The sequence below is a fragment of the Zalophus californianus genome, chromosome X (genome assembly GCF_009762305.2).
Source record: "Zalophus californianus isolate mZalCal1 chromosome X, mZalCal1.pri.v2, whole genome shotgun sequence".
NCBI lineage: Eukaryota > Metazoa > Chordata > Mammalia > Carnivora > Otariidae > Zalophus > Zalophus californianus.
This window is the reverse complement of record NC_045612.1, coordinates 42,250,268-42,277,560: the sequence shown is the minus strand read 5'-3', so window position 1 is coordinate 42,277,560 and position 27,293 is coordinate 42,250,268. Positions and strand designations below refer to the sequence as shown.

General features: G+C 35.8%; 1 protein-coding gene across 1 annotated transcript in view; it reads left to right on the top strand.

Moving 5' to 3' along the window:
* IL1RAPL2 (interleukin 1 receptor accessory protein like 2) overlaps positions 1–16,282 on the top strand; it is a 636,713-nt gene extending 620,431 nt beyond the window's left edge. Inside the window, exons 9-10 of the mRNA XM_027607319.1 lie at positions 1,327–1,497; positions 13,550–16,282. Coding sequence (XP_027463120.1) covers positions 1,327–1,497; positions 13,550–14,247 — 869 coding nt within the window. The 3' untranslated portion in view covers positions 14,248–16,282. The remainder of the gene's footprint in view (positions 1–1,326; positions 1,498–13,549) is intronic.
* The last annotated feature ends 11,011 nt before the right edge of the window (positions 16,283–27,293 follow it).

Here is a 27,293-nt window from a genome sequence, read left to right as displayed (position 1 = left end):
ACTGGAATCTTACTAGAATTAGAACAATATAATCCTGCCTCAGATATCTCTAGATAGTCAGGGGGTCCCACGTACTTCTACCCTAAGGTATTTATATCTCTTCATATGCCTATCATTTATTTCTCCTTTAGTAGGTAGAACTAAATCATTAAGGGTATAGATGAGTGCTTCATTCTGTAAATTACCTTTTGGTCAGGTTTTAGCAATATTCTAATCAGGTCTGCTTTAATGGAAAATATTGATGAGGTTTAGAAACAAATCCTAAAATATTTGCCTATCTTTTAAAATTATTATTTGCAAGTAACAAGGTTTACTAAATATTAACAATTTCACTTAAGTCTATGCTCACTATATTAACTTTTAAAAATAATTTTATATAAATAAGGGAATTTTGAAAACCACTATAACTTTTCCAATGTGGCCTTTCTAAAACCAATGGGGACTAATAGATTGAGTAGCTGTATTCATTAATAATTTTTAGGGAAAAATATATAAACATTTTACATTTTCTCTTTGGAGAGACTGGCTCTGAGCCAGTACAGCAAAGGTGGAAAAAAAATACTTTCTCAAAGCACAGTTAACTCCCTGACTAAATGTGTGAAGGGAAAACCTAATTTAGCAATAATGGAAGGATGTATATTTTGAAACAAAGGCGTCTTTTGGAAGCTTGTGTCAAATTAGTTGGCCATGGATTGAACAAGAATAACAGACAATGCGCTTGTATAAAACCCAGCTGCTGTCTCTAATATTTAGTAATGAACTACTTTTTGTATATGAAGATGACGATACTAACCAACTGGAAATATGGCATGTGTTGTGAGTAGTGTCTCCAGGAGTGAGGCTGGATTATTTTGATCTTCCACACTCTAGGGCCCAGCCCCTCTTGGATCTCTTGCACATATTTGTGCAAACGAGGTATAGTCTGTGACCAAGTAACAGAGCCAAGCCAACTGGCACAGAAAAAGTTCAAATCCATGACTTTGGTCTATTTAGTCCTGCATTCAAACACACTGAGCTAATCATTCACACATCACTGAACATCACAAATATGTATAGTCACCAAAAGTCAAAATAATAATTCTCTCTCTTATTCTGTCCTGACTATAGATTTCCCATTACCATAACAGTTTAAGCTCATGTCATATGACTAGGTTATGTGGAAATGTACTAGATTTCTTATAACATGGCATGTGGTTTATTTTTTTTCTAATTGTTAATGACAGTCACTAATTATAGTGCTTAGTTCAGCCTGTTAGTGGTTATAGAATTTTAGTAGTTAAAGAGAACATACTAATACATAAAACCCACTTGTTCTTTATATTTAAGACAACAAAGAATATGATGCCTATCTGTCTTACACAAAAGTGGACCAAGATACTTTAGACTGTGACAATCCTGAAGAAGAGCAGTTTGCTCTTGAAATACTGCCAGATGTCCTGGAAAAACACTATGGATATAAACTCTTCATCCCAGAAAGGGACCTGATTCCAAGTGGAAGTAAGTACTTTCAAGTTTTATATTTAAAAAGTTTTGTTTCTTTTATGAAGTTATATGGAGGCTTCGGATGTCAGAGCCAAATATTTAGATAGTTATTTCTCACAGGAGATTTTATTAAATTCAAATTTCTCCACTATGCCTGTGTTCTAGCACCCAAATTTTTTAAAAGGCACTCTCACTTACATTTTAGGTATGGTCTTAAAATTGTGCCTTAGTGGTATTTTTTTATTATATTGCCTTAGTGTTCTGAGAAAATGATGATCCTTAAAAAAAATCTCTATGAATCAAAGTCTTTTCAAGGCATTTCAGTTCCAAAGCTGGTCTTCTGTCATTGTGTTTCCACTTGTACCTACAGTCATTGTCACTAATGACTGAAAATATGCCTTTTTATTCATTTCCAGATTTATAGAAAAAATCCACATTAAAAAATATGTATGTGAGGCCATTGGGTATAGCACTTTCACTGTGTATTTAAATTATTTTAAAGAAGATCTGGACTAGATGGGCTTGAATGCTACTTTTAAATTATGTTACATATTCAAAGCTATATTTGAGCTTTTAGAATAAATTCAGGTTCAAGTAAAAAATATATATTTAGTTCCTGTTCATGTTCAGAGTGCTGTACAGGCTAAAGTGTAAGGGGAATACAGAAAAGCCTAAAATATGTCCCTCCCTGTAAAGAGTTTAAAATGCCATTGAGGGAAAATAAAACTGCTAGAATTAGTTTGCATGTGAGTTTATATTAATATCCTTGAGGGGGGATTCAAATGTGACTACAAATCAGAATATGGTAATTTGTACACATGTGATAACAAAATTAAAGTTATATTTTCCATTTTCACATAATTTCATTTCATGTTTATAATAACCCTATGTGGAAAAAGAGCTGATACTATTACCCCCACCTTACAGATAAGAAAGTAAGTTCAGGAAGTCCAGGATCAGATAGCTGGCAAATGGTAGAGCTAGGATTAGAACCTAGATCTATTTGACTCTGGTTCTCAATCCACTAGATCATGCTATTACTCCATAACATTTATTCAAATTATCAGCAGTCCACCAAGGCCGCTAAACTGAAAGGAGATAATTTGAAACACTTGGATTTTGGTTGTTTATCTCTTTTCTCAGAATGCATATGTATCCAAGTATGTTTCTGTATGCACATGAATACGCACACTTAAATGTACATAGAAACAAAGAAGACAATATTTACTGGTCCATTATCTCCCTGTACCACAAACATAATAATTCCCCAAACTCCTTCTCATAGTATTCCACTCTTTTCTTTCTGTAATTCCCTTCATCTTTATGACTTGAGATACCACTTCTACATTGATTGAAACCCAAGAAACCTGCTGATACCTTTGAGTCATCTTCGATTCTTCTGTATCTCTCTCCCAAATCCAGTGTCCATTGCATCTTCTCCATTCTCAGTTCTACCATTCTAGTGTAGGTCCAAATCACCTCATTACTACAATGTTGATTACTCTCTGCCTTCCTTATTTTTCTTCTCATCCATTTCCACAAATGTGTATAACTCCTTGATCATGTCACTCCCCCATTCAACCTTAAATTGTTTACCATCTCCTATACGATTAAATCCATAACCCTCAGCTAAACACTTCTGTAATCTGGTGCTAGCCCAGATTGGTCTCCTAAACTTGTCTCTTACCATTTCTCCTACTTATACCTTTCACTCTAACCACACTGTGCCTTTGATATACATTGTGTGTCCTTGCAATGCTTTTGTTCATGCTAGTCTTTTATATCTTTGCAAATCTTACTTAGCCTTCTCTATATCACTGTCTATGTAAAAAGCCCATAATAATTTCTCCAGCCCTAGAGTTCATCGTGCACAGTTACTTGTTGGCCTATAAACTTTTTTACTCCTGTGATATTTTACATTCTTTTATTGTTTTATATATTTTCCCATCTATTTATATCTTATCTACTCAGCAAGATTGTAAGCTCCATGAGGGCAGGGACTGTATTTCATTTATCCTCATACTCCTGTCATGATCTAGCAGAAAATTTGAGCTCATTGGGTGCTTCATAGGTGCTTGTTGATTTTGTTTGAGCAGTGTCTAAGATAGGAGGAAATAATGAGGATGCAATAAGTAAGAGTTTAAATTTTTGCATGACAGTACCTAAATGTGAAAGCTAAAAAAGAGCTTTCTACTGAAAGAAAAAAATTTGTAATTCGTAGGAATAGTCTCAGTCCTTAAAATAAGCTAATGAGCATATTGCTTTTTTTTATATTAGAAAGAATATTTATAAGGGGTTGAACGTTGATGAAAAATAAAAACATTTCTTTACTATTTTTGCTTAATTTATTAAATTACTATTTCTTTTTTCTATTTTGCCAGGAGCATCTTTTTAAATATAGAAATTCTGCAAAATCAAGTTTTAGAGTGATGATATCCTAAATTGTGTTAAATTCATATCATTACCAAAGTGGAATTTATATTCTCTGTTAAGTCCTCTTCAGCAGGATTCAATGTGGTGCTGGGCTTTCTGTCTTCTTGCATTCCAAAATTGTTAGCACCACAATAGGCAGTCTTTATCAACTCCGCCAGTTCTTCTGAACTGGAAAACGTTGCTTCACCATAGTGTACATCAGAAAGGGAAACGGGGATAACATGGAACACAGGAGAGTCACTTTACCTAAGACTCAGTAGATGACACTTGCTTATTATGTAAAAAAGAAGCTATTATGCATAGGTGAGAGTCAGACCCAGGCAACATGAGGATGAAAGAGATGCATCCCAAAATTATGTCTTCTTAATGCTCCCATATAGTCTATTTTGGTGACCTGACAGGTCAATTGAATCAACACACTTATATAGGCCATATTTCCTAGCTCAAAACTACAAGATTTGAGTTGAGGACTGTAACATTTTGAATAAGAGATGATAGGACGTTGTCACCTAGTATACCCTGACATTTAAAGAACTTAACATAAAAACACCCAAGAAGTAATTAGGATGGCAGAGATTTTATAGTCCATAGAAGATCTTTTTTTTTTTTTTTTTTTTTTTTGAGATTATACAACCCTCGGACTGAGCAGGGATTTGGATCCTGGGTACTCAATAGTGCACAGGAAGACTCCTTTTACAAGTAAGCCATTTGGGACAACTATGCAGTTTTTAGATGCAACCACTGGAGGGTGTTTGATTTTAATCCTTCCTTCCTGAATGAGGAAATTCATGTTCTCTGAATTCCGATTTGCGAGTGTAACCTGCAGAAGTTCTTAAAAAGGCCCTTTGACAATTTTTCTTTTTCCATCAACATCTCAGAGCTGGCTGAGCAGTCACCATGTCACGATTAACGAGTTTTTCCTTGGCATTTTTAGCACGCATTCAGGAAGTCGATGAAGTATATGAATAATATACTTGATTTACACATGAATGACAGAGTAGAACATTTTGGACTTGGTGTATGTGTGTTATTAAAGAAGCTTCTGTGGTCTGTATTTGCAGCCATTGGTACAGATTTAACAGGTTATGCTATATAAATATAGACACATTCCTGGGGGGAAAAACTAGTTACAATATTATAAGCTATGTTTGTCCCTCACATCTCATTTAAAATATGTTGACCCAAGACTACTCCTTCCTCCAAAAACTAGCAATGAGGCCTTTGAGGATTGTAAAAGCAGACTTCATAATATCATCCTTGATCTACAACAGTAATTTTCTATGAATCAAATTAATGAGGTCTATGACATTATCCCATTAATGTTTAATGTCTTCACTTTTGATGTATCTTCAGTTTCTTTTGCACCACTCTCATGGTATTCCAACTCAATCTCATTAATACACAAACCTTTCCAATGCATACAGTTTCAAAAGTACATGAATGGGACTCCCCCCACCTTCTCTCTGTCTCTGTCTCAGTCTCTCTCTTCCTCATATGACCAACAGTTCTCAAAATGCTTCAATAGAAAGATGTCACTTTCCAAGGTGAGGTGGTGTCTGCACTGTTCCCACATGCCCTACTAGGGAAGTGTCCTTTGGCCATCATGAAGCAGCAGAGATGGGGAGATTTGACACAAATATTTTTCCTAAAGGCTAAAACTAAAAGTCTTCAGATCTGGACATTATTTTCCTGGCAGTGGCCTGCCTTTCCATTCTTGAGCCCGTAGCCAGGATCTTCCTTATGTTTTCTCAGGTTTGGTGCCTGAATGTGGCAAGAATTCCTACTTTCCAGTAAAAATTTAGTTTGTCTCTTCCCAGGCTAGAAACATCTGTCCTGAGAATAGCAAAAGCAACTTTGTTGCCAACAGGCATCTGAATGTCAGAACTGACAGGCAACCAAAAGAAAGCCAGATAGAAAACACCCTACTCAAACTGCCTAGAGACACAAACTTGAGAAGTAGAGATTTTCTCACCCCTGCAGCTGCTGGGTTTTGTGGTGTAAAGTACTGTACACAGAGCACATTGTGTTCATGGGGCCTAGTGGATCCTTGAGGAATGAACAGATGTGCTCTGAAGCTGACATGTGACCAATAGAACCCAGCTGTGCAATTGAGATCCTGAGATTGGGAACATTTTTGGATGAGTACCATTTAGGTTCTCTATCCCATCTTATCTCAGTGCTTCTGTGGGGATTAAAAAACATAAAAATATAAAAGGTTATTGAATTAGGCTGAGGGTCACTGATCAGATGGAGAAAATAGCATTCTAAGACTAAAAGTAAAAACAACCCAATCCTGTAGCTGTTGTTTGCCTTTGAGAGAAAACATTCAAGGTACTTAAAAATGCATATGCAATATTTATTAACAATTATAAATTGAGCCAGTTCTGTCTGAAGCTTTACAAAAATCTATAAATATCTAAGTGGACTTTGAAGAGAAAAAAAATCCTTCAAAGGCATTTATCTCAATTTTCCCTTCTATTCATAGAAAGACTGAGGGGATCTCTATGTGAGTTATTCATGCATTATTATGCTAGAGAAATACATTAAAACTAAAGATATTGTCATACATATGTTTGATCAGCTCTGTCTGTTGAAGTTATATTTAGGAATTTGGCCTCAAGTATCAGTATTACTGAAGGAGTAATTGAGTGAGTGAAACTCAAGAATCCTATAACTCCTTCAGTAATTTAAGGGAAAATGATAATGTCTGATTACATTCTTGCATTTCCTCACTATTCTAATCTTCAGTTTTCTAATGCTTAGTGCTAGCCATGTGATTGTGCTGACAATGGAATGACAAATGAGTGGAGAATACATCTGGTGTCAGATGATCCCTAGTCACTTCTAAGTGAGGCATGCAAAAAATATTTTTGTACATGGATCTGTAAGTACTCATTGCCAATAGTTCCTCTAATAGCTGGACATATTGGACACCATTCAAGTATATTTTCCTTGGGGAGTAATAAAATCCTTTTCTAGGCATTCTGATGTCTGTGACCTAAAAAGGGTGAGGCAGGGGTGACATACACAACCATGGAAATTTAACACATTGTGGGCAATTTACTCACATGGAATAAAATTAGGTATGCCCACTATCCCCTTCAAGTTAAAGTCAAGAGAAAGGGAATTATACCCCAGTATGCCCCCAAATGTACTGAAGCCAATAGAGTAAGTTTTCTTACAAAAGTTTGAGGTTAAGGAAGAACTGTGTAGAATTTCAATCAAGAAATCTACTGCTTGAGTGGCACAAAGAACAGGCACCTTAAAAAAAAAAAAAAAGAGCAGAAGACCAAGATAAAACTGTAAGTACAAAGGAGCCACAGAAAAGACAATATAAGGACCAGGTTGTCTTTTTCCTTATTCACTAAGATTGCATTGATTTAGATTAATTCTATCTACAAGTTTCTAGGGCATGAGGGTAAAGGAGAAAAGAGGAGGGGAAGGACATTTTGCAGACTTTTTTTGCTACTCTCCACATTATCTTTCCCTCAGTATTCTCTGAATGTGTTCCATTACCTACCTCTACTCTTGGTAAAGAAGTGAAGAGAGATGAGAAAGAATTTAGAGATGTGGACAATATTCCAGAGTAGATTCTGCCTACAGCCATGCTTCCTCACCCACCCACAGGTAAAATGTAATAGCAAAAGTAAGGGACTCACTACCAGAAATATGGTCTTCGAAATCAAAACTGTGATAAATATAGTTCACTGTACTTACAAGGTCCCAGCAAATCCATGTTAACCATTGATCAACCAACCTATCAATAAGAATTAATTAGTATCCTTAACATTAGTCAGTAGAGAACAAAACTCTTACCAAAAAATTTAACCCAATGACCTATCTATGAAATACCAAGCCAAGGACTTGGAGAGGGAGGAGAAAGGGAAAGTTTTTGTAGGGTAAGTAATATCACACACTGTTTAGAAAGCCCCTCCTTCCCACACATACACCTACTCAAATAAAAATTTTATTGCCTCAATCTTTGTGGCAGACAACACAGGCAGAATCTTATATCTCCCAGAGGCAGAATCAAGACCCAAATCTTTAGTAATATCAGCCAAGATAAAGAGTCAGGTTGTCAACCTATATAACTCTTTCAATAGGTTAGTATTAAGCGTCATTATTTAAAATGCAGATAGTATTTTCAGTGAGACTACATTATAAAGTACCTCATTATAAGTGTCTAGTTATACCAGGGGGCTAATAATCTTTCCCAAATATATAGTGCTGAATAATACATTTTTCTCTGATACATAGGAAACCTTTATTATTTTTGCTGGTTTCTCCATACCAGTCAAAGGAAAGGACCCATCTTACCAATTAGAAATAACTCATTTCTAATTTCAATTTAGAAATTAAATCTTGATTTTAAGTCTTAAAATATTAACCCTATAGGTTTTAGAAATACCACTGTTGATAGCTATTAATTAGCTAATGTTGGCCAAAAATTAATGAAGTAGTATCTATGTTAATGCATCCTGTCTCATCCTAATGATTTGTCTATTTAACTGATAGTGGATGTACATAGCTGTGGGTCTATTAAACTATTATTATTTGAACCTGGAAAAATAATAAATCATGTCTTTGTCTACAGGCTATTTGTCTTTTAACTTTTTAAAAATATGCCAACTACCCCTAACAATGACCCTGACATAAGATAATTTACAAGTAGCTAATTGATTAGTTTGTTAAATCAGGTGGTTAGTAAGCAGTAGCAAGACCTCATGGAAATTCCTAAATATATAAGGGTTTTTTCTTTTCCTCCCTTGTTCTTCTGCCTACATCTGCAGTAGATTCAGCACCTGAGATTTAGAAGGGTATTGAGTTCTTTTGGGAAAGTATACACATCCCATTAGAAGCAATTTCTTGGGGCTGACATTCTTCCTGTTTCTATTTTATTGCTTTATTTCTTTCTTCAGTTTACATTTTTGCTTTGTTAATACGCGTCCTGTTTCCAAGTCACTTTTGTAGAGCTAATTCTACTTTTCTAAATGCCCTGTAATTTTGGTTTATACAACTGTCCTTGAAAGAAATTTTTAAATTGAATTTGCTTTCCTTTTAATAGTTTTAGGTAGTCACTTTCCTTGTTTCCTGTTGACTTGACCCTTCTTCGTTCTCTAATAAGTACACATGCCAAAGAGGGCCTAGTGACAATGCATTTCCTTTCTAGAATATTTCCTAATTTCGTCAACTCTCAGTATAGACAAAAGAAAAAAGGTTCTTTGCACTTGCACTTATAATGTGAAAAATGAATCAATACCAACTCAGGCACCCCTATCAAAACTATGTTCAAGGGGATTTTTTCTTTAAGATCACAAATAGATTAAATGTAATTAGCTTTATTTTGTGTCTGATAATTTGATATGGTTTCACAGCCTTGTCTAGAGAAGCAGAAGACTATCAGACCCAAGCCTCTTTAGTCTTTTCTGTCATCATAAGTCACTTCAAATCAAATTCTGCAAAGAAATAACTTAATGACCTCTAATTTAAGGGATATTTTATATTTTTTTTTATTTGGAAAAAAAGGGCCTTTGAGGGATTCCTGGTACTCAGTTGCTAAATTCGCCTGAATAAGTCAAGGCAAGATTTAATGAATATTCCTGTGTGCTGTGGATTTAGGGATTTTTTTTTAAGTTTCCTTATTATCTCTTCATGGTAACAAGCTTTTTAAAATGGTTTCTGAAGATTTCTAAAATGTCCCCCACAAAACCACAGCTCTACCATGGCAAACACCACCGCCTGTCAGAGACTACACTAGCTATGGACCGGCAGTGTCTTAACATGATACCTGTTTCTGCTTAGTTTATTTGGAACTTTTCCAAACCTAAACCCCCTGATTGGTCTCTAATTCAGGGGCAGCAAAATTGCTCTGTAAAAGTCCAGATAGTAAATATTTTTGGCTTTGTGGGTCATATATGGTCTTTGTTGCATCACATTCCTTTTTTTTTTTTTTTTTGTACAACCCTTAAAAAAACTATCCCTTGCTCACAGACCATACAAAAACAGGACATGTTCTTAATGGATCATGCTGTAGTTTACAGTCATTGGATGCAGACATGCAACCTGGGGGTAAGAGGGAAATTATTTGGGGCACTTACTGCATAGAAGCCAGCAACAACTCCCTGGCTAAAGATTAGCAAGTAAAAAATATTAACTCTACTTGTTTGGTCTCTTGTTAGTTTACTTGTATTTTCCATGATGGCTAGGTCCTGTTTTTTTCCCAAAGATAAAAAGACAGAAAGTAAAGACTTAAGAAAGGAGGAAGGAAGGGGGTAAAGGGAGATAGACAAAAAGAGGAAGGGAGAGCAAGAGAGCAAAAGGCAGAAAGAGTGAGCAAGAAAGCAAAGAAGGAGATAAAAGGACAAGAAGGAGAAAGAAAAAGGACAGAAAAAGAAAGAAAGAGAGAGGTAGAGAGGAGCTGGGGGGTGGAGAAAAAAAACATAGAGAGAAAAACAGAGAGACAGCCAGAATATGGAAGCTAGTGTACAGTCTCTCCTTCTTTTCCTTAGAGCCAGGCAGCTTTTAAAGGCACCTCCCCAGCTGCTTTCAAACATTGAGGTTGCTGCCCAGCCACTGATCACCATCCCAAGAAGTGAAATGTGGGCTCCACATCTGAAAACTTCCACTTGGTTTTTCACCAAGTGAAATGGAACACGAAATTCAGGGCCCAAGCAAATGGCTCATGTTTTCTTTGGGACACTTGGTCTGTGTCTACCCAGGGAAAATTTTGATGTACTGACTGACTGACTCCAGTGCATATGATTAATGTATATATAGGGCAAACCAGGATAATTCAGACCTTTTTTTCTTCCACAGCAGGTTTTCAGCCGGAATTATCTGGATGGTTGCCTCAACTCTCCACTAGGCTTTGCCAGGATAAGCACAGCCAATGTAGTATGCAGGAGACAGGGACCACTCCCTCTATCCAAGGTTCCCTTCAACACCCACACCCTGTGCAGCTTAGCATAGTGGGATCTGTCCTGACAGTCATTCCTTCTGGAGGCAAATGCAAATTCTGTCTAATGAATCTCTAAGAAGCCTCCAAAACCCTAACTGTTGCATTTGGCTTAGCTGTCAAATGGCAAATTATAATAGACAAATGAAGGAGGAGAACCATACAAATGGGAAGAAAAATTGTACCCTGTTCCCTTCCCCATTCAGGAAAGAGGATAGTAAAAGCCAAAGCCCATAAATTCCAATCAAATTAATTAATATGTATGTATATAGTTTCTCTTAAGACTGTGGACACCTGGATTGTAATTTTTTTTCTTTTAGTAGAGATATGTATAGATAGACATACCTTTTGTTTTTTAAAACTACATCTCAACACATAGAAAAAGTGTTGCTCATGGAGGCATAGTTTATGTGACAGATGTGCTCCTGACAAAATTTATACACATCATTTTTTTAATTAAATGAAAACTACAATTAATGAGGGAAGAATACTACTTGAAATAACCCCTTGGTAAATTATTTTGTGAAGAATTCCTCTATGAAATTAACAACTAACTCATAATTTACCTGGAAAAACTGTATTTTCATGGACTCCTGCACTGATGCCATGATTCTGGGTTTGGGTTTTGTTTTGTTTTGCTTTGCTTTGTGTGGAGGAAAGGTGAAAAGAATAATGGGAAAGATGCATGATAGTTTATTTTACTGTATCTTACAGATCCAACCTCTAATGATGAAGCTTCCCACATAACTTCTTTCTTTTTGGGAGCAGGAAGAAAGGAAGAAAATGAAGAGTCAGAGCTGTTGATACATTGGGATAAAATTTTTCCACTCTATTGAAACTTTCTACCTTTCCTTCCATTCTGTTTCACCAGTTCTCTAAGTGATAATTACAGAGTGATAACTTCCCCATTGCTGCTTGTGTGGTGTTTTTATTTTGCTTTGTTTTTTTTGTTGTTTTGTTTTTATTTACTTTATTTTTTTCCAGATTTCAATGCTGATTTTTCCCTGAATAAATAATCTCTTTAAATTCTTAAGAGCTTCCCTCTACAATTAGAAATTGCCTTACAAATAGTCATTGTAACTACTGCATGAGAAAGTCCTAAAATGTATTAAGTAAAAACCAAAACAATAGTAACAACAAATTGTTAAATGAGCAATTCTATGTGTATCTCTTAAAAAGTTTTTTGTTTATCTATAGGATGTGTAGAAAATTTACTCATTTTTGCTTGTCAAAGTGTTCTTGCTTCCTAGTGGTGGAAATAAAACCCTGGAAAAGAGAGATATCTGTAAAATATGCATTTGTAAAATGAGTTTCTCTTTTCAAATGGCTGTTTGGTGGCCCCACACTATGTACTGGACATGACTCCTTGAAAGCAGTCTGTAACCTTGGGCAGATTCGCAGTGACAAATGTTGCTATGCTTCTGTAAGCACTGCTTCTGCTAGAGGGCACTGTACATTAGACAAGGCCTTGTGCTCTACTTAGTAAAGACAGCTTTCTGTTGCCGCACCTGTGTCCAAGTCTCCATTTGTTAACACATGTGTGTGTTTCCCTTTTTGGTGGATAAGACTTTGGGATGCATGATTGCAAAAGGATTATTCCGCAGAATAAATAAATCTAGTTAGTTGAGTGTTTTTCTACCATGAAAACGCTATAACATATTTACCTCACTCTCAGAATTGCTCCACAAAGTAGGGCAAAGACTTCTCACCTGATAGACTCCCCCTTTACCCTTTTACAGTTTGTTCCACACCATCCCCCACCTCTAACTTCACCCCTTACTCTTCCCTGGAACAAAGAGCAGCTGGTTCAAATTAAACTCCTGGGCACACACATACCACTTCCCTATCTCTCAGTTTGAAGGGCAACATGGAGAAGCTAAGATTGCATGTAACAAAAGGTATTCTGAGAAACAAGCTATGATTCTAGAAGAGATTTTCCACTATTTCTATCAGTTATCTTTGAAGTAGTTCAGATACATTTCCCCTAGTTGTTTAGTAGTTGGTAGTTTAGTAGTTTAAAACTACGGGAGAAACCAAAGCAAATCCATAAATACAGTGACCCTTCATTCATTAAACAGCTCCATTTCTTTTTTCATCAGTCTGATGATTACTTGTTCCCCTAGAGCTGTTGATACATTGGGATAAAATTTGGAAGCCTGCCTTGAATTAAATGATTAAGTAAATAAAAATAGCTGAAATACACCTAAGCTCTGAAGAGGTCAGTTTTGTATTAGTCAACAGAACACTGTAAGTAATGATGAAGGGAAAGAAAATAAGTATTATAAGCAGAGTTTTTTTTTTTTCATTGTTCTTTTTAAGGAAATGTACTTTCTTTTTTTTTTAAGATTTTATTTATTTATTTGACAGAGAGAGACAGCGAGAGCAGACACACAAGCAGGGGGAGTGGAGAGGGGGAAGCAGGCTTCCCGCCGAGCAGGGAGCCCGATGCAGGGCTTGATCCTAGGACCCTGGGATCATGACCGGAGCCAAAGGCAGACGGTTAATGACTGAGCCACCCAGGTGCCCTGGAAATGTACTTTCTAAATGTGCAATACAAGGAAAGAAAATGCGATGTACCTTGGTGGAAGACTGGCTTTTGCTATATTAGAGTGCAAACCTAATGCTTTAAAGACTGGAAATGTCTTTATTTTACTCTTTCTCTCTTTCTGTGATTTGTAGCATACATTGAAGATCTCACAAGATGTGTTGAGCAAAGCAGAAGACTTATTATCGTGCTAACTCCAGACTATACTTTCAGACGAGGATGGAGTATTTTCGAATTGGAAAGCAAACTCCATAACATGCTAGTCAGTGGAGAAATCAAAGTGATTTTGATTGAGTGTACAGAATTAAAAGGAAAGGTGAATTGCCAGGAAGTGGAATCACTAAAGCGCAGCATCAAACTTCTGTCCTTGATCAAGTGGAAGGGACCCAAAAGCAGCAAATTAAATTCTAAGTTTTGGAAGCAACTAGTGTATGAAATGCCCATCAAGAAAAAAGAAATGCTCTCTCGGTGCCATGTTCTGGACTCTGCAGAACAAGGACTTTTTGGAGAACTCCAGCCTATACCCTCTATTGCCATGACCAGTACCTCGGCCTCTCTTGTGTCATCTCAAGCTGATCTCCCTGATTTCCACCATTCAGATTCAATGCAAATGGGACACTGTTGCAGAGGTTACAAACACGAGATGCCAACCACCACCTTGCCAGTACCTTCCTTAGGCAACCACCATACTTATTGCAACCTGCCTCTGGCACTACTCAATGGACAGCTGCCACTTAGTAATACCCTGAAAGATAACCAGGAACTTCATAGGAACAATTCCCTGCTACCTTTATCATCCAAAGAGCTTAGCTTCACCAGTGATATTTGGTAGTAAAAACTCTGAAGTCCTCTGAACAGCTATGTGAGCATACAGAATTTCTGCTTTACCAAGCATAAAGTACACCTAATAACATTGAGGTGCTGAAAAAGTATTCAAAGTGAAAGGCACAGAATCCCTTTTGTACTTAAAATTTTTGTTTACATTTCCAGAATAGTGGGGTTTGGGGGGAAGAAGGACCTGTTTTTGTAGTATAGTACCTTGTTTCAAAGTATAGTTTTGATTTCTTCCTGAAAATAAATATTTAAATATCGTTTTGTTTTAGAGTTTTATGATACCATTTGGACTACAAACTTAGTTAGATGAGGTATCTTCCCCATATTTATAAATATTTCAGTATTTACATGGTATTTGAAATAAGGAAAACTTAAAGACTTGAATTTGAAAATTCTGAAATAAGATTAAGGGGAAAAGAGAACTTCTACAGAATAACTGAAAAATCAGGAATTATCAAGAAAGAAGTGTTGAAACACCCCAATTAGAAGAAGGTTGTAGAAGAAGATCAGTTAAGAAAAAATGTGATTGAAATGTTTGGAACTTCTTCAACATACTGGGCAACTTCTCTAGACTAAATCAACAGCTCATATGACAGCTTATAGTTGTATAGGGAAGCACATCTTCTGTAGGCAAACTGGTAGGTAGGCAAACAATATGCATTTCTTAAGTAAATGAATAGAGAGGCTGCTAGTTCTTTGAAGATGATTTTAAAGAACTCATGGCTTTCTAGCCTATTTCAAAAGTTTTACAAATTTGAAAACACATTTTAAGATGTACATTTTATTGTTTGCTAATAATTCACATTGTTTTCCAAATGATCTCTTGACCTGCTTTATACGAAGATGTGCGCATCTTCCTACTTTTTTACAGCATCATTGGAGTTTGAATTTAAATAAATATTAACTGCAACTGTCAGCAGTAGAAATGAAGTAAGATAACAATATCAACAGATGAAGTGCAAAATGATTCAAGTTTACTAGTGGTAGAGCAGCAATTGCAGTGATTCTCATCTGAAATGTAGTTGTGAAACAGACTATTCTGTACATACACAATATCTTCTTGGCCATGTGTGCAAGGTTCCTGCAGAAGTGTCTCTATTCCTGGTGCTTCAAAGAGTATATTTTATAGACTAAACTTCTCCACCTTCACATTATGACCGTGACTGTACCACACCAGAATATCCCTGTGAATGATCTAAAATATTATGAATTTGCTGTAAGGTTTGTGCCCCTATTCTAGTATTTATTGTGGATTACTACTTTGTGTTCTTTCCAATTACTCAGTTTTGGTGTGTTCTCTACCAAGATGCCTGTGGGGGCCAATTTTTTATCAAGGTTGATTCTGGCACCTTGCAAATGGTTTGTAAATCGTGTTTTGGGACAAATATAAATAAGGACAGATGTACACAATGTGTAAAAATTAAGAATTTGCCCAACCCTTGTAAATGTGAAACTCAAATGTACTAGAGAATATTAGATAATATGTTTTATTTCTTTCAACTTTTTTACATTATTGATTCCCTGTGAGCCATGAAAGTTTTGTTTAAAGTACTTGTTTCTCCATTGCTTTTCTATATCCAGCTGCTCAGAAAATACATTATGCTTCAACAATATATATAAAAGCTTAGCAGTAATACATGTTCATTTCATAGTGGGACAATTAGTTGCTCCTTTGAAAAGTCCTGTTCAACACATATAGGTGTTTCATAGATGTATTGTTTCCACTGAGAAAGGTGATTTTGCTTCTGTAAAAAAAATATAGGTATTTCAAAATGGAAATTTATCAATTCCAAACTGTTTTCCAAGTGTTATAAAGTTATATTTACTCTTCATTGTTCTTTAATGATATGTGTAATTACTAAGTTAATAACCTGCATGAAATGAGTAGTATATATGTTTAAGTGACCAATTGTATTTTTTATTATTTTGTTTTCCACAGAAGCCTAGATCAATTCAAATAGAATGTTCAGTGGTATTTTTAAACTAATAGTTCTGTATTGAGCATGCCAGTTCTGAAAATATAACATGGGTCTCTCCGCTTCCTTTATTTACAATGATTAAACGTGGGTAGCAATTTGAGTTGGCTGGCCACAATGTGTCCTTTCACTACTAGTAAGTACTCAAAAACAGAGCATTCACACTTGTGCTGGGGAACTTGACAAGAAACCTTTTCTACCATTTTCAGGAACCAATGTGTACACTATCTATAAAAATTTATTTCTAGATGGCAATTCAAAATTTGATTTTCATCTGAGATTTTTGAAAGATATAGCCCATAGGGTATAATAAGCATTTACTCTAGAATATAATATATTCTTCCACTTGCTTACACAGTAGGAAAAACTTTCTTCTCAATTTTTCACTGAAATAGATTTGAAAATTTAGAAAAATATTATTGCAGTTAGTTCCCATATGTTCATAGCAAATTTATCTAGCTCATCCATCAACGTACACATACTTTTAAAAATTGAAACTATTTAAAATAAAAAAAATCTGAGAATGTCAGAAATTATGAGACAAATGAGAAATGTACAAAAGCAATAGATATAAAGGAAGTGAAAACAACATTAAGAATAAATAGTGCTCAGGAGATGGTCAACATGTACATGGTTTTAATTTGGCAAAATATAAAATCTGGCAGGGTTGGTAATCTATGAGCTCCAATCTAACTATGGATATTCTGAAAGGTAGCTGGATAGTTCCTGAAAAGAAGTAAGAAGATATCTCTCCTCACCCCCTCTAAGCCTTAATAAAATTAGATCCAAATCTGTTCAGCTTTCAATCACTCTCATTTAAAAAAAAGGAATACAAAGACACTTGTGGGCTTCTGGTAAGGCTTGAACACAAGGTAGTATCATGTGGAAAATTGATACTTTGTTTGAGCATTGGTAGCTAATATTGTGGGGCTTAAAGGTAAGAAACAAACTACAAAGACAGGAAAAACAGTTCAGTTTTGAAAGAGAAGTTTATAGAGGAGTTTCAAGAGGACATGGAAATGATTAATATCCTATGGATTACTTCTGTAACAAGTTGAAAAATGGCAGGTGTTGTGAAAGAAGCAAATTCTGGAAAAAAAAGAGAAGACTCTCTGACCCCCTTGGTGATTAAAGGGCTTACAAGAGTATATAAAACCACTGGTTTCAAGCATTTACTGCCCTTTGGCATTTTATTTTTAAATAAATTGGTTGGTTTTCACCAAATGTTTTCTAAAAAATTAAATAATGACCATGGGAAATATCCTAGAAATTGTACATTTAAATCTTTATTCTCCTTGTATTAATTTCCCAAGGTGAGGTAGTGAACTGATAAAACCAGAATGAAGTTAAGACAGAACATAGTTCCATAGTGACCGGTTAAGTTTGAACACTTGCAATTGTTGTTGCTCTTTTCAGAGAATTTCATGTTGAAAATTGTCTGGCTCAAATTTCTCTATTACTCATGCATTTTTGTTCTAAGATAGGAGGTCACAGTGCTGAATATTAAGGCTCTCTGATGAATGTATGGGGCTGTCTAATAAACAATAATCATTAGCTTCAAACCTTTTCATATAAAACTTACCTTTTTAGAACTGAAATCAACCATAAGCAATTTAAGAAAGTTATTCAGCATCTTAATTACTGTGAAATCAGAGCTTGTAAAATCACCTGCACCCATCTAAACTTGTCTTCTCAAATGTTCACCGCTGTTTGATCAACCGTTTTCTCCAGATAGTACTAAAGTCAATCATGAATATTAATTAAGTGCCTACTGTGTACTGCCCATTACATAAAGTATAATAGAAATATTTTTTTAAAATTTGAAGTCCCTGTTTTCAAATAGTGTACACATTATATGCACAAAGAAAGGGGCATTTGCAAAACACATTCCAGTGTAGGAAAATTAATATTTTACATGCAGAGTAGATAAGTGAGGTGGGATGATTCAGTCCCAAACTGAACAAGAGATGAGTTTGGAATAGAAAGAACAGTGGTGAAGAAAGGCAATTTCCCAAATGCAGAGAATAACACATGTGAAGATTCAGGAGAAAATAAGCAAGTTCTGTTTAGCTGATAACAAGCATATTTGGCTAGCAAGAGCAGAAATCTGTGTGAGGGCATGGTAAGAAATAAGGATAGGTGAGGTGCTGGAACATTCATGTGGTAGCAGATGCAGGAAGAATTAAATAGTGGAAGAGAATGGTGACAGGGAGACCAGTTGGGATGCTATTGTCATAGTGCACATATGAGGTGATAAGAGATGGAGAGTAGTGAACTGGATACTCTCAGAAAAGGCAAATCTGAGGAGAAAGAGGAATAGGTAGGATGTAGTGAAGTGAAAAGTGGAAAATTTTTTAAAAAGTCAATAAAGACGTCAAGGATCAAGAAAGTTGGTTGCACAAAAAGAATTCTCTTAGAGTATTTAACTTACCTTCTTAATTGAGCATCCTGACATTGTAAGGACAAAAATAGAGACAACATAATGATAAGTGTATTTGCTACTGGAGCAACTTTTGAAGTTTTTGCAGGAGAATAATGGTCAAGAAAGACAAAGTACTCCTGCAAAGCTGTTTTAGAAATGAGTAATTACATTCATTCACTAAATATAATCTCAAATTCTCAAAGAAGGAATTGATGAAGTTTGGTACTTTGGGTCTCATCTGTCTACTGATTCTATTTAAATTCCTCACTTCATTTTGGAGTATAGAATTATGATCTGAAAATAAAGGCATTGAAATTGTTAAATTAGAGAGAACTTCAAAAGGTAAGGATTGAGGGTGTTTGTCACTAGTTTGAACATAATAAAAAAACACCATAATAGAAAAAAATAAAATAGAGAAACTGGACAAGATTTACAAAGAGCAAAAGGGATATGTTGAAGTGTGTTGGAGTGGTAGGAGGAAGCTTACAGAGTGGCCCTATGAAGAACAACAAAAAATTAACAACCATGTAAAGCTTGAGCCCAAAGAACCAAATTTTTACCAAAATTGAATGCGGAGTGACTACCGTCTTTAAAATTACGAAGGAAAATTGATAAGGAGCATTGTATTAGTAAGAGTTGATAACTCTTGTTAAAGGACAACAACTCAAATACTGCAGCTTAATACAATAAAATTCACTGCCTGCTCACATCATAGTCTGATGAGGCTTGGAGGAGCTCATGGGAAGAGGATGTACTCCACAGTTATTCAGAGATAGGCTTTTTTTATTTTGTTTCTCTGATCTCCTCTAGGTTCAAGCAGTTCTCTCCATTCAGCCAGTAGATTGGTAAAAGGAAAGGGTGTGGAGATTGGCACAAAACTGCCCATAAAATCCACTCACATTAAAGGGTGAGGGCATGTAGTCTAGATGTTTGCTCAGAAGGAAAAGGAAATGGAATTTAATGAACAAATGAAGAGTCTCAGTAAGATGTTGAGCAATTCTTTTCCACAATGCCAGAAGATGAAACAAACAACAAAAAAATAGGACAGTTTTAAGAAAGAGAGCTTTTACCTTCAGAAGCAGAAAACACAAGAATAGATAAAGAGTTTCTGAAGATCGGTGGCCATGTATTATTCCTTGCTATAGTTCAATTACTCAAGACAGTGCTAGTCACAGAGTAGGTGCTCACATCATATGTCTTGATTAAAAGGACAAATGGATTTGAGAGCATCTGTGAAGTTTCAATTCCTGGATTCCTTAAAAAATGTAAGAGGGATTTTTTTTTCATTTGTTTCTTTCAGCAAGCAGTTTTGTTTATTATTTTAATTTAGAAAAAATAAGTTAGATTATCTCTTTACGTCCTGTCTGGGTCTAGGATTTTAGAATTCTAAAGTCAATTTGTGGTTGGAGATCAAAGTTTCTTAAGCATTTTGCCAGTCAAACAAATCATTCTTCCTCAGAGCATCCAGACAATTTATTCTATGAAACCACCCAATGGAGTTCATTGCTCCCAACCACATAGAACTTTTTATAAATATGTACTTTACATACTGACTTACTGCCAACAAAAAACATTGCCTCTCTTTTATTTGCAAAGGGTACTTTTATGTCTATAATTATCATATTGGATGGAATAATAGCACAGGATGTGCCACAGTAGCAATTCCACCAATGAATTCAGGATGCAGAAATATCCAAGTTTCTGTCCTCCCCGCCATATTTTCTAGACAGCCAATACACTGTAATTACTCCCAACCTTCTTGACAAAGGAGATGCAGGGAAATAAACAGAAAAATTGAGAATGCCATTCATTTTAATCTTGGGCAAATTACTTAACCTTCTATGCCTCTATTTTCTCACCTGTAAAATGGGTATAACAATAACATATATAGGGTTGCTGTAAACAAGATGATTGAATGTATGTAAAGCGCTTAAAAGAATGACACAAAATAAACACTACATAAGAGTTGCTGTTATAATTATTATTTTATACAAAAATGACACTGCTGACCCACCATCCATGGGAAACGCATTTTTATTTTACTTTTCAAGTGTTAGAAATTGGCTGTTCAGTTTCTTGCGTGACTGCCTGTAGGACCAAGGACACTCATTTTTCAGACAGCTGGCTGAGGCTAGAGGTGCATTCTGTGGCCATGGAACAAATCAGAGCTAACTGGCCCTTACAAGGAACAAACCTACAGCAACTTTGACCTCATTAGTAATGTGTTCTGAACTAGACAAAAAACAGGACTCTCAGAACATGGATTATTCAGATTTGCTGTCCATGTTAATCAAAGTCCCCAGATGATTGCTTGATATTCTCCTTCACTTTAGCTAGGTTTACATAAGACCAAAACATCTGGATCAGAAGTGAAAAAATGCAGATGTTTAAGCCACATGATGGGAAACATCCAGATGTCTCAAATTTAGATTTGTCATTTTGTTCTTTGTTTTAAAAGAAAGAGAAGCCAGAAGGAAAAAAAAATCCACTCGTGGTTTGTCTTTTTCCTTAACCTGAGTAAAATCAAGCTGTTTTTTTTTTTTGTGATAGAAATTTAAAATGCCCAAAGGCTGATTAGAAAATTTATTGATAATATCACTAGATTAATTGTGTTTTAAGAGGAGATTTTAAAAATTTACTTTAAGAAGACATCTTATCCATGAGTAGCATTTGTAAGAAGAAATTGCTTTTAGAGTGAGACAATATTTTGGAAGACTTGATCATAATGGATTATCCAGGAAAGTATTGCTAGGATAATACCAACAGAAAGGAGAATTTGCTGAAGAAACTCCTCAGACATATTGTTCATTTCCTAAGATCTGAGCTCATCTAAATGAGTAAGGAGTTAAATCCAAAAGGATACATATAAATCTTTTCTTCTGTTTATGCAATCATATTTGCTTCCTGGAAAGCAACAAAGAGAGTTGACTATAGGCATAAACAAAATAGGTAGCCATTTGTGGAGTGTGATCGGAAGGAAAACAAAATTAATGAGGAAGTCTCTGAAAGACCTCTAATTAGTCTTCTAAAATAATTTTAACTAATTGAAATCATGATGTTCCCAGGGAGTTGCCACAATCGGCTTTTATAATCTCACCAAACTCCTCTATCAGGAAGCAAAGCACATTTACTAGATACCACATTAATGCAGGTATTCTAATTTTAGAATTGGATGGGGCCTTCCAGGTCATCTATTTCAATCCCTTTATTTTACTTATGGGAAAACTGAGGTCCAGAAAGTACGTGACTTGCTCAAGTGATATGACGTATAGAAGCATACAATTATGAGGCAACTGATGGATAGGTCTTGATGAATGTACAAGTAGGCAGAGACAGAAAGGAGGAAGGATTCTGGAATTCATGAAGACACTGGGTACAGAGGGAATGCTGGGAATATGCTGAATATAGGAGAGGGAGTTAGGTGAACACCAAGCAAAGAACCCAACATCAGTAAGCTTCACCCATGAATAATTTTGTTAATATACACATTATTTAACACAAATGGCAGCCTTTTGTGATTGCGCCATCTTCCACAGTGGTTAAAAATCACTGAGTATAATGTTGTTTGGGACTTGGATCAGTTCATTTGGCAGATGAAGATATAAAGTTTTAAGCTTTCCCCCAAAGATTCAAATAAGGTGTCAAAGGACTAAGCTCAGGTTTGGGGAGTTGGTTTTGATTATCAGGTAGTGCTCAATTGCATAAGCACATGGCAAGCAAAACTACCTTCAGATCAAAGTGAGTCTTCCCAGGTCTCTAGCACTGTCTTTGGCAATGTGTGTGAAGAAAATACAAATCAACTGTTCTCAAATGCTTTGAAAGGGAAGGATAAAAAAATTTAGGAAAATATCCTGCACACCTGGGTTTTCCCAAGTAGAAAAATCTAAGAGTAATTTTCTCCTCAGAGTTCCCCAGTCTTCTCAAGAGCATGCCTATAAAATGAAGAAAAGCCTAAATCAAGACATACCATTTTCGTCTTAAGATCAAACCCATATAATTGTTCACTGATTACAATTATCACATGATGACCGTTTTATCTAACACAGTTGAAATCTACCTGGAAATAATAATATGTGCGTTAAAGAGAAATATAGAATATCAGTATAGAATTCAGAGTTCAACCATTGCACCATACCCGACCATTTATCATTTTAATTTAAAAACAGTAATGCTGCCAGTGGAAACAGAAAACAAGTTGTCAGCATTTTTCCTTAAGCATGATGGAACCACAAAGCCATAGAGTAGGCAGTAAAATTTGTTTAAAAACCTCAATGTTTCAAGACAAGCCAGATGATTATGGGAGATATACTGTAAACTACTCATCTAATTTATTTTGCACTGATGCCAATTCACATGAAATTAGCTTTATTGGGTTGAAAGATTTTTTTTTCTTTTTCCTTTCCTTTCCTTTTTTTCCCCTTTCCCTTTTCTTTTCCCTTTCTTTCCTTCCCTCCCCTCCACTTTCCTTTCTTTTAATATGAGCAAACCCAGTTCTGAGCCACATTGTGGAGGATGAGGTCATTGAGCTCCCTCCTTGCTTTTCAATTTCATTTACAACCCAGAATGATTAAAAATGGCAAAGCCAAGGCTAGACTTTTTTCCTCTATTCACAGCATTTTAAACTCTTTCTCTACTTCTCTACCATTGGTTTACTTTCATCTCTAAAAACATGGAATGCTCGAGTTAGATGGGTCCTGAGAGATCATCTAATCCTCTTCTTTTAAAGATGGAGAAAATGAAACTCAGAAAGGTGAACTGACTTATCAAAAACCAGAGAACCAATTAGTGACACAGCCAAAACTAAGATCCAAGATTCCTGATTGATCTCTCTCTCCACTATCCCAATCACAGTCTCAGCAATTAATTCATAGACTGGATTCTTAAGGTATTTATCTATCCATCTACCATTTTAGGTGGGGGGCAGCCAATGCCTTGCCAATTCATGTAACTTAAATATTTTCAAACACCTTTATGTCACATGTCTGTGAGATCCTAAAATGTTTAATCAAATATGCTATATACACAAAAGGACCAGAATCAATTGTGAAACTTCCTCCACCATAACCACCACCACCAACACTTGCAGGACAGAGGATATACTAGTTTGAACTATGGAAGCCTAACTTACTTTTAAATTTGGTCTTCTTAGCCCAACCAAGTTGAGGACATTTTCTAGATACTATAAGATATTATTTGGATTCTACTATTCTGATTGAAATTGAGTGTTTGGACATGAGAAGCACGATGAGCATCAACTCTGGAGCCAGATCATCTGGATTCAAATCCCATATTTGAATTTACTGGCTATTTCACTTGGGAGAAGTTATTTAAATTCTCAGCACCCCAGTTTCCTCAGCTGTAAAACAGAGATGAAGTGGTTATGATAACAATAGTGTCCACTTCATAGGATGGTTGAGAAGTTTAAAGGAGCATGTAAAGTACTTAGAAAAGAACCTTGCGTATAGGAGATACCATAAAAGTTTTAGCTGTTACTTGTATTTTTTTCCCTGCTATATAGGGAAAAAACTTGGCTCAGCAAATAAATGCCCAACATTGAGCATTACTGGGACTGTTTTAAAAGATTTTAACCATGAAATGTATGTAAGGAAGGGTGCTGTTAAAGACTAGTTATGTCTATTAATTAAAACTAGCTGAGCACATCCTTTCCTTGAAAATATCATCATAGTCTTTATTTCAATTACTGTTTTCTTTCAAATATCATTATTTTTCAAATTAAAAAGTAATTCAGCCTTTTTGCTAATTCAGTAAATAGATCCTCCAACTACTCTTGAGTTAGTGAGTTGTGACTGTATCTCAACACTCCTTCTCCCCCCAAATAATAAAAATCCTAGAGATTTTTAAGAAAGAAGTAGTTTTTACAACCTGCCAAGTCTTTTAGATTTTCTACTCACAAAGATCTTAACAGGTTTGAAAGGCTAAAATAATAAAGAGGAAGTTCACCAGGTCAACAAGCCATTGTGTAGTTGTGGCTTTTAGGCAGTCACAAATTGAAATGAGTCAATAATGTGATGTAGCTACTTAGAAAGCAAATGTAGTGTTCGAATAGAGCACTATACAAATAGAATGCCCAGTTCACTAGTGCCAAGGAATTTGGCACTAGTCAGGCCACATTTGGTAGGCTGCATTCATTTCTGGGCAACCATATTCTAATAGGAACTTTACCAGTCTAGAGAGATTTCAGAAGAAGAGAGTCCAGATGGTAAAGTTTCTGAAATCATGCTGTGGAGGGAGGATTGAAACAACTGCAAGTTTATTTCCTGAAAAAAAGAAAATTTAGCCAAAATGTGACGTGGAGACAAAATTAGACATTCTCAGTGTAGTCCCAAGGGGGGAACCAGGATAACAAGTAGAACTCATGAGGAGGCAAATTTAGGCTCAGGATCAGAAAGATCTGTCTAAGGATACAAAATACCCATAAACAAAATGGGCTGTCTTGGGAAACAGTAAACTCAGTCACTGCAAAGTGTCAAAGACCAGGAGAATGCAGAAAAGATTTTACTTTAAGTGTGAGGTTAAAATAGTTATTATCTAAGAATATTTCCAACTTGAATCTATGACTGTAGCCCTGTGACTATATGCTCAGATAGCTGAAATACACATCCAGCTGATTTGCCTTTTAATGCACACTGAACACTACTACCTCCTACACTATTACCAGACTAATCCATTCAATTTTCATTTGCTGCTCCCCCTTCTCTTCCCCATCTCTTCCCTCTCTTCTCTTTCTTTCTCTTTTCATACTACACACACACACACACACACACACACACACACACACACACACACACACACACACACACACAGTTGCTTAACCACATATGAAGTTCACTGTGTGCCGGCACTATACATACACTATATGTATTCACACACATACAAACACAAAAACGCTTTATATATGACTGCTTCTTCTCCTGAATTGGGTCCAAATCTCTTTTCTGACACTTTGTACCTCTCTACTACCTGAACTCCTGCTTCCTGGTAATCTCATTTCTTCCTCTTTGCCAAAATACATTCTCCACTACTGAAGACATCCTAGCTATATCAAACTTATATTTTACTCCATGACATCTTATGTACTGTACTTCTTCCTGTAATTTTCCCATGCCCTCCATGTAGTTAAATGGTACTGACCCTTCAAGGCTGAGTTCTTCCACCCACCCCCCAAGGCTGAGTTCTAACCCATCTTTTCCTGACTCTTTCCATGGCTATTATAACCTACACTTTGTCTCTTGTTTCCTCGGAATTTGTAAATATACCACTATCATAGTTTCAATCTCTAATTTTATGTAATCCACAGTTTTCCAAATAAGGAAATGATAATGCCCCTAAATAAAGTGACTTGTCCTAGCTAACCCAGCAAATTAGTAGCAGAGCCAGAAAGATAACAGACTTTACTGTTCTTGGGCTGAGTGTCTTAGCATGCAATATTTTTGTATCTTTTCATTTCATCTTCTTAGGTGGATTCTGAATTCATGGAAGATAAGGACTGCTCCATATTAAAATTTTTCTTTGTATTTTCAGAGGACTTACCACTTTGTTAGACATATAGGTACTGCTCACTAAGCTCTTACTGAAGTGAACAAAACAAGAACAAATATCATACTCTTATAGAGCTTACATTTTAACAGATATCCAATAAACTAGAAAAGAAGGCCTGGTTGAAACCATAGTTTATCTGACTTGCCCTTCTGTAAAACCTCCTTGCACATTACCAAACTAACTTGAACTAAACAACACTGACCTTAACATGTGGAACAATTTTGGAAACTGGATTCTTGTGTGTGTATTATGTGTGTGTTTAATGTACTTATTAGAAGGATCATCTGTCATGCTTGTGTGAATAAAAGTAAGTCCTAGAAGCTTATAGTCTTATCCAGTCTAACTAGATCCAAACCAAGTTGACCAAAACTAAGAACACAATGACCGAGTTTTGGTGTCTAAAGTCACATTTGGCTAATGAACTCTGTTCTTTGGATTTATACCTTTAAACGAAAATTCAACCACCTCATCTCTAGGAGTTAGAGATATTATTTTAAGTCACTAAAGTTCAGAAACTGCTAGTCAGCATGAAAATTGAAATCAATCAGTAGATACTGAGTATCTATTATATGCTGAGCATTGTGCTTATAAAGTATAAATCATGGCCCCTGCTTTCAAGATGCTAGATGAAAAATAAAATGTACCTAGTGTGAAATACAAGCACTTCGTATATAAAAACTCCCCGCCCCATCCAGTTGCCAAACCAAACATATGCATAGGAAATAGTATTGGGGAAGGGAATAACTTAAGAGCAGAAATGAAAGCTCCAAGCTAACAAAACCTGAAAATATCCCAATTTTGATGTTGCACCTCAATGGATGAACCCCGAATTCTGAGAGAGTAACTTAAGAAATTGAAGGAGCTCTTTTTCTCCCCTCTTCACTTCCCCCACAGACCAATGCAGACTACGGAATGTAAGTCCACAAACCGCCACATCGCCACTCTTTACCTTGTGAGGAGGCCAAAAATGTTTAGCTATGTCAGTGGGTCCAATGGCCAAACCTCATATTTTTATGCATAAATAATTGGGAGTATGTGTAACACTCTGTCCTCAGGGTTTTCAGGGACTGGGAGGGTGTAAATCAT